This window comes from Apodemus sylvaticus, chromosome 22 (genome assembly GCF_947179515.1).
Source record: "Apodemus sylvaticus chromosome 22, mApoSyl1.1, whole genome shotgun sequence".
NCBI classification, from domain to species: Eukaryota; Metazoa; Chordata; class Mammalia; order Rodentia; family Muridae; genus Apodemus; species Apodemus sylvaticus.
This window is the reverse complement of record NC_067493.1, coordinates 45,418,488-45,427,185: the sequence shown is the minus strand read 5'-3', so window position 1 is coordinate 45,427,185 and position 8,698 is coordinate 45,418,488. Positions and strand designations below refer to the sequence as shown.

General features: G+C 43.8%; 1 protein-coding gene across 4 annotated transcripts in view; it reads left to right on the top strand.

Annotated features, from left to right (window-relative positions):
- The first annotated feature begins 227 nt into the window (after positions 1-227).
- Positions 228-8,698, top strand: part of Kntc1 (kinetochore associated 1) — a 75,514-nt gene continuing 67,043 nt past the window's right edge. For all 4 annotated transcript variants that reach the window (XM_052167482.1, XM_052167483.1, XM_052167481.1 and 1 more), the window contains exons 1-3: positions 228-326; positions 6,239-6,403; positions 8,104-8,224. In XM_052167482.1, coding sequence (XP_052023442.1) covers positions 6,281-6,403; positions 8,104-8,224 — 244 coding nt within the window. In that variant the 5' untranslated portion in view covers positions 228-326; positions 6,239-6,280. The remainder of the gene's footprint in view (positions 327-6,238; positions 6,404-8,103; positions 8,225-8,698) is intronic.

Here is an 8,698-nt window from a genome sequence, read left to right as displayed (position 1 = left end):
TTGCTGGGAAAAAAAGTGGGTGGTGATAAGAGTTTCTATAACAACGCGGTTCGAGGCGATGATTGGTTAGTCTTTCGAAGGGCGTGGTGTAAAGCCTATGAAGTGGGTGGGGCCAAGAATACAACTCAGAATGAATTCTCCGTGTCAGGAGTTCAATTTAGTTTAGGGCGGGGAAGTTTCCTAGCTCAAATTTGATCCAATTTTGGCCTGCTCCGGCCTCCGTAAAAGGGGTTGGGCGCGGGTACTCTCCCGCCAATTTAAATCAGTGGGATGGAACCTGAAAGCAGCAGGGGCGGTTGTGTCACTCAGGAAGAAGTGTGAAACACGTAAGAATTCGCTTTTAATTTCTTCAGCTGCAGGTGAAAAGTGTTCCTTGCTGCTGAAGGGGAGCGGGAGGCGTGTCAGATGGAAACTGCAGGGGGCTTCGTTCCTTTTCAGTGTTTTATCGATCTCTAGATGCTGGCGGGAGAAAAATGAGGTTTCTAGACCGCAGGCCGTTTGAGCTTTCGTGGATAGCTTCATCGACGGTGTTTTATCTGATTCATGATTGGCTCATCTGTTTTCTTCCTGCAGTCAGTGGTGCCAAAATCTCTGTGCTTACCACCTGTTTGCTTTCTCTCTTGCACTAGATAGAAAAAAAGTCTTAAAAGATTTACTTACCTCCCACCGACTTCCACTTTTGGTGTGGCTCCATAGCTGCCTAAACTCTCCAGTCTCTGAGCTTTCGCACCCTTCTCAGTGATTGCAATCACTGTTCTTGACCTTACATAGTTTGCTTCCGGTCATTCAGGTTTCAGCACTTCTTTTCCCAAACAAGTACTTCTTAAATCACCCTCCGTTTATCTGGACCTACTTTACTGTTGTACTTATAAGAGCACTTATTTGTTGGGAGACAATCTATCCATGAAAACAAACATTATTTGAGTCGATTTACTAGCTTTAAACTTAGCTTTAGCAACTGTGGTCTATTATCTAACTGATGTCTTGGATTAAAGTTGCAAGGTTAAAATGGATAAAACTGCCAAACATAAAAATACTTGACACGGTGTTTAACCATTTTGTTGTTATTGTTCCCACAAGACTATAACCCCTAGGGCTGGGAAGTAGCCTCTGACGTGGGTTTGAATCTCAACAACACATAAACCAGATTATTCCGGTCTACATAGCAAAGTGGAGACCAGCCTGGTCTATGTGATATTGTGCCCTCCAGCCCCCCCCCCCCAAAAAAAGGGTAGACTGTAATGACATTCTTCTGTCTCATTTACAATCGTATTCTTTTAGAACAGCTTTTAGATTGTGCCTGGTGCAATCTAAAGGGTTTCTGAGGTGTGTCTCTTTGTGTTTTACAGATGTGGTAAACACACTGAAAGTATTTACTCAAACTCACTTCTCTTAATCTCCCAATTCCTGATTAAATACCAGGTGTTTTAATATATATATATATATATATATATATATATATATATACACATACATACATATACACACACACATGCACATATAGTTTTATTTCTTTTAGCTCAGTTGTGTTCTTTTTTCCTTATTTTAATGTTTGCTTAATTTTCTTTTTTGTTCATTAACTTATATATTTATTTGCTTTACATCCTGATTGCATCTAGCCCTCCCTCCTCTCCTGCTTCCACCCTCACACCCCCTTCCCCTGCTCCCCTCTCCCCTTTCCCTCAAAGAAGGGGAGGCCACCCTGGCACTTGAAGTGGCAGTAGGACTATGCCCATCCTCTCCCACCGAGACCAGACAAGCAGCCTAGCCAGATGAAGGGGAATCCAAAGGCAGACAACAGAGACAGCCCCCCCCCACACACACCCTGCTTGTTGGGTGACCCACATGAAGACCAAAATGCATGCATGCTACATATGTGTAGGGGGCATGTGCAGGCACGCTCTTTGGTTGGTGGGTCAGTGTCTTCTTGTCCCCTCTTTCTAGTTGTTGTTTTCATTGTTGTTTTTTGTTTTTGGTATTTCCAGATGGGATTTCTCTGTGTAGCTCTGGCTGTCCTGGAACTAGCTCTATAGATCAGGCTGACCTCATACTCGCAGAGCTCTTGTCCTATCTCTGCCTCTGGAGTGCTAGGTTAAAGGTGTGTGACACCACTGCCTTAAACCAGACTGGCTCAAAACTCAGAGATCCACCTGCCTCTGCCTCCTGAGTGCTGGGATTGAAGGAGTGTCTTATCCGGGCTCTTTCCCTTTATTCATTACATTCCTAGCCCATGTCTGCTTCCAGATAGCGATATTAGCAGACAATTCAAACAGAGTCCCAGGAACCATCAAAACTCAGAACCAGCAGGATGTGATTGATGGCTCTTGGCTAAAATCCCAGTCGTCTGGAGCAAAGGCAGGATGAGCCTAAACTCAAGACCATCTTTAGTTATACAGTGAGGGGCTGACTCAAAAAACAAAAGAAAACTTCAAGCCAGGCGAAGGTGTCGCATACCTTTAATCCCAGCACTCACGGTGGCAGAGGCAGAAGGATCTCTGAATTTGTGGTCAGTCTGGTCCAAACAGTGAGTTCCAGGCCATCCAGGGCTACACAGAAAAACCCTTTAAAACAACCTTAGTTTTAGCTACGTTTTACCAACATTCCTGTCCCACTTTGTGTGTATGTGTTTGTGTGTGTGTGACCAGACCAGGTTACCCCAATTTGAAATTATTCTTCTGCCAGGCAGTGGTGGCGCACGTGTTTAATCCCAGCACTTAGGAGGCAGAGGCAGGCAATTTCTATTTCTGAGGCCAGCCTGGTCTACAGAGTGAGTTCCAGGACAGCCAGGGCTATACAGAGAAACCCTGTCTTGAAAAAGACAAAAAAAAAATTATTTTTCTGTCTTTGCCACTGGCATGCCAAGACTATGGGTGCTTGCACGATGCTTGTCTACAAAATGCACCTACAAGTATACATATATTTTCTTTACATTCATTGTGAATGTTCATTCATGTAGGTCTGAGGATAACTTTCGTGCAGTTCTTTCTTCAACCATGTTGCTTTTTTAAAAAAATTTTTCAATTTTGTGTTTTGAGTTTCTTTGTGTAGCCTTAGCTGTCCTCAAACTAGCTTTGTAGACCAGGCTGGCCACAAACTCAGAGAGATCTGCCAGCCTCTGCCTCCTGAGTCCTCGGATCTAAAGGCGGGCACCACCACACCCGCCAACCATGTGGATTCTTAAAGTGGAATTCTGATTGCCAATTGGGCTTGGCATCAAGCTTCACCCCCATAACAACCATCTTGCTAACCCTATATTACTACTTTAAAGATTATTAAAATTGGGACTGAAGAGATAGCTCAGTGGTTAAGAGCACTGCCTGCTCTTCCAGAGGACTCGGGTTCAATTCACAGCACCCACATGGTGGCTCACAACTGTGTGTGACTCCAGTTGCAGAGGGATATGATGCCCTCATACAGACATGCATGCAGGCAAACACCGATGTACATTAAAAAAAAAAAAGATTAGAAAATGGAGGGAAGGGGTTGGGGATTTAGCTCAGTGGTAGAGCGCTTGCTAGGCACAAGGCCCTGGGTTCAGTCGTCAGCTCTGTTAAAAAAAATGGAGGGAAAAAATATAGTGCTTGTCCCAAAACAGCTAGCTAGTTACAGTGAGAGCAAGGAGCCACGAGCCAAAACCTGTTCTTTCTCACACTGTAGTGTTCTTGGACTTCTGGGCCTCCTGTCTCTGTCTCCTGAGTGTTGGGATCCTAGGCTTGCAGTACTGGGCAGTGTTTATAATGTCTCAGAGATGAATATGCATGCCAGCCATGTATATCCTTGTCACTTTTTTTGTTTGTGTTTTGAGACAGAATTTCCTTATTATGCATCTTTGGCAACTCAGTATATATACCAGCCTGGCCTTACACTCACAGAGATTCACCTGCCTCCCCACTTGCTGGGATTAAAGACACGCACCATCACGCGCCACATCTCTTCTTTAAAAGGTTCTCTTATAGCCCAGGCTGGTTTAGAACTCACTGTGTATTAAGGCCAGCCTTTAACCTTCTGATCTTCCTGCCTCCACCGTTATTTTTTTGGTAAAGATCAAACCTAAGTCTCTAGTGTGGTGAGCTCCTACTTCCCCCTGAGCTGTATCCTCAGCTCCTCTCATAGACCGGTTTTAAAAGAAGATTTTACTTTCATTTGGGCGTGTGTGTATTTAGGGGCATGTGCCTGTGGAGTCAGAAGGGGTCATCAGGTCGGCCACCTGGAATTGGACTTATGTGTAGTTGGGTCCTGGGAACCGAATGTTGGTCCTGTGGAAGAACTGCAAGCACGCTTAACCACGGAGCCATCTGAAGCTCCTCCCTTTCCCTCAGATGTTAAAGGTTCTCCAGAGAGTCACCTTAGTATTTTAGTCCGACTCTCTTCACAGATGATATGAGTTGTATTGTGAATGAGATTGTTTAAAAACAACAACAACAACAACAACAAAAAACTCTTCTAGGTTTCTGCTGTAGTTTTTTTTTTTTTTTTTTAAAGATTTATTTATTTATTATATGTAAGTACACTGTAGCTGTTTTCAGACACCGGAAGAGGGCCTCAGATCTCTTTTCGGGTGGTTGTGAGCCACCATGTGGTTGCTGGGACTTGAACTCATGACCTTTGGAAGAGCAGTCGGTGCTCTTACCCACTGAGCCATCTCTCCAGCCCTCTGCTGTAGTTTTTGATGAAGATAGAAACCAACTCATGCCAGGGTGAAGCTGCCAGCCAGGATAGAGCACTTGTCTGCCGTGTACAAAACCTTGGGTCCCAACCCCGCAGCACATACAAACAGAAACCTGACTTCCCCCTTGTTTGTTTTTTGAGACAAAGTTTCACTATGTATCCCTTTCTGGTTTGGAACTTACTATGTAGACCAGGCTCTGCCTCCCAAGCACTGGGATTAAAAGTGTGGGCCATTGTGCTAGGATCTCATTTGAGGTGGTCTTGGAGTCCAGGCTGGCCTCCAATCCCAAAATGACAGGGAACTTCTATGGACCATCACAACTGGTTTATGCAGTGCTGGGGATTGAACCAAGCTTTCCTGTATGCCGGACAAGCACTCTGCCAACAGAGCTACTACAACCTCCCCCCCCCCAAAAAAAAAAACAAACACAACCAAAAGTGAAACTTATTTACTTACTTACTTACTTACTTACTTAGTATTGCAATATTAATGGGCTTTGAAATAGGGTCATGACTTCTGAAAGATTCCTCTGGTTACTTTCTTAGAACTCCTTTTCTCAGTTTTTGCTCAGTTTTTCTTAATTTTTGTTCTTTAAATTTTATTTTATTGTTTATTATTTATTTATTTATTTATTTGGTTTGGTTTGGTTTTTCGAGACAGGGTTTCTCTGTGTAGCCTTAGCTGTCCTGGAACTCACTCTGTAGAGCAGGCTGGCCTCGAACTCAGAAATCCACCTGCCTCTGCCTCCCAAGTGCTGGGACTAAAGGCGTGCACCACCACTGCCCGGATTTAAATTTTACTTATTGTAATTTTGTGTGTGTGTGTGTTTTGTGTTTTGTTGTTGTTGTTTTGAGACAGGGTTTCTCTGTGTAGCCCTGGCTGTCCTGGAACTCTCTCTGTAGACCAGGCTGGCCTCGAACTCAGAAATCCGCCTGCCTCTGCCTCCCAGAGTGCTGGGATTACAGTGCTGGGATTACACTGCCCAGCGTGTGTGTGTGTGTGTGTGTGTGTGTGTGTGTGTGTGTGTGTGTGTGTTTTTGAGACAGAGTTTCTCTGTGTAGCCCTGACTGTCCTGAAACTCAGTCTCTAGACCAGGCTGGCTTGGAACTCAGAGATCCATTTGTGTCCCCATCCATTGAGCCTTTGTCTTCCAAGTTCTGGGATTAAAGGCACATGCTACTACCAAGGAAGTATGTATCCTGAGATAACCCAGTCTGACTTTAGAACCTGGATTTATGCTGATTAATGGTTTATTTTAAATGGAAACTTTGGATAATTTAGATGCTGAGGCCACGCAATGGTACAAGCTCCAGGTTATGCTAACAAGATCCAACTGACTTGTGTGTAAGACAATTCAATATTCTCTGGTGATAATCATAATACTTGTCCGTTTGTATTACCGAGCCAAAATGTGTGACAACCCCAGATACAGCATTGATGGCCAAGTTAGAGGTTTTTTTAATTTATTAGTACTAAGTTTTGTTTTGTTTTGTTTTGTTTTCTTTTGAGTAAGACTCCATTTCCCAAAGAACTAAATCCTATGCACAAAAATAATTTGGTCTGTTCCAGGAAAGATAGTGGCTCCTTCCTCTCAAAGACCATCTCAGAAACATGTGGAACAATATTGAGCTGCTAACAGGTGATGACACCGGAAGTGGATGCCTCAGCACAAGAAAAGAAAATGTGGCTGCATTGTATGAAGCTGGCTTGCTTGGGAAGATCTCCTCTGAGAAGGTAACGGTTTTATACTGGCTTTGAATCAAGGTTCAGCCAGACTGTAGGACATCCACATTTTGCTGGGGTCATCTTTGGAGCAGTGTTTCCAAAGATGAACCCTTCCTCCTCTTGATGTTTAGCATGTGCAAGGTGGATGCAAGCTGAATTGGATTGAATGGTTTGTGTCTATGATCCAGGATCTGGAAGGTGAGGCAGGTGGATGACTGGGAGTTAGAGTTCAAGGCCAGCCTGAGTCCAGGCCAATTAAGGTAACATTGACCAGCCACTGTCTGAAAACTAAAACAAAAATACCACCACCCGGGTTAGTATATCAGCTGATATACATTATTACCTCCTTGGAATTTTGTCTCAAAAAAACTAAAAAACAAACAAAGAAAAAAAAAAAGAAGCCAGGCAGTGGTGACCCACGCTTGTAATCCCAGCACTCTAGGAGGCAGAAGCAGGCGGATTTCTGAGTTCGAGGCCAGCCTGGTTTACAGAGTGAGTTCCAGGACAACCAGGGCTACACAGAAACCCTGTCTCTGAAAAAAAAAAAAATTACCTGCAGTCTGTTTGGGATGTAAGACTTTCCCAGCAGAGTAGACCACTAGAAACCCCTCCTGTAGTGGGTTTGGCCCACTGGTATTCAAATGTTAATTTGTGACTTAAAAGGGACCCTGACCCTCCTGTGCTGGTTCCGACTGATGAATAAAAATGCCAACAGCCAGCCAGGCTGTGGTGACAGTGGTGACGCCTGTAATCCCAGCACTCTGGGAGGCAGAGGCAGGCGGATTTCTGAGTTTGAGGCCAGCCTGGTCTACAGAGTGAGTTCCAGGACAGCCAGGGCTACACAGAGAAACCCTGTCTCAAAAAAACAAACAAACAAACAAACAAAAACACATAAAAAACAGCCAATAAGTAGGAAGGATAGAGTGGGTCTTTGGAATTTCTCAGGCTTGTGACTGAGAGGGAGGAGAGGAGAGAGATGTCTGCCCTGCCAAGGGAATTGGAGTAGATGTCTCTTGAAGGAGCCAGAAGAGTGTGGCCCAGAGAAAGGTGGATAAACAGCATGGAGGTTAAGAAGTAGCTATTGCACTGTTTAAGGCAGATCAAAATACAAAGGCTGGGGGGGAGGTGTGCCTTTCATTCCAGAACCTAACACCCTTGAGGCGATGGCAAACCAGGATTTATTAGTTAAATATTATTTCAACACCCTCTCTGACCCAGTCTGCCCCTTCTTTACTGAGTGAAGTGCTCTTGTGGCTGAGAGAGTCAAGTGTTTCTGTGTTCTCCGCCTATTTCCCAAAATGTGAAAATGTTGACTTACCCAGGTTTACTGAAGTAATAAGGAGAGTTGATTAAAGCAAAGCGATAAAAAACTAGAATGTACTGCAAGAAATTTTCCTCAAGGCTTCTTTTGTTTGGAACTTCTTTTTATGGGGTTGAAGAAGAAGAATTTGGTTGCTAAGAGGTGTCTACAAGTACTTCTCTATTTATTTTGAGTGACAGAATAAGCTGTATAATCATTTTTATCCTTTTCAATAATTCATTCGATTTTAATTACGTGTGCCACATATTTGGTATGTAAAATATACAGCTCCGTCCTTTGTCCTGGGATCTGAAACCAAACGCGTGCCTGGCCTCAGGACAGTCCTGTTCAGCGTTGTGAAGCTTATCTGAAATCATTCTACTTTTGACTGTGCTTTCCCCTCCCACAGACCTCAGTGAGTCCGAAGATCCAAGCGTGCAGCTTAAGCGATGGATTTATCATTGTTGCAGACCAGTCAGTGATATTGCTTGACAGCATGTGCAGGTCGCTTCAGTTGTTGCTTATATTCGGTAAGTCTGGCAGTGTCAGATACCCCAGAGTCAAGGAGGATTGATATGATTTCTCTCTCTCTTTCTCTTTCTTTCTTTCTTTCTTTCTTTCTTTCTTTCTTTCTTTCTTTCTTTCTTTCTTTCTTTCTTTCATGTTTATTTATTTTATTTTATGAGTACACTGTTGATGGTTGTGAGCCACCATGTGGTTGCTGGGAATTGAACTCAAGACCTCTGGAAGAGCAGCCAGTGCTCTTAACCACTGAGCCATCTCTCCAGCCCCGATACTGGATACTGATTTCTATGGACCCTGTTTTCTTTAATCCATTGTTTATAAGAATTGGGTCGTGGCCCTGCACATATTTAAGCCCAGAACTTGGGAGGTAGAGGCAGGCAGATCTCTAAGTTTGAGGCTAGCTTGCTCTACAGAGTGAGTTCCTGAAAAACTGGGAAGTAAAGGAATAATCTCAAGAAAATCATGAGTACTTACTGGGC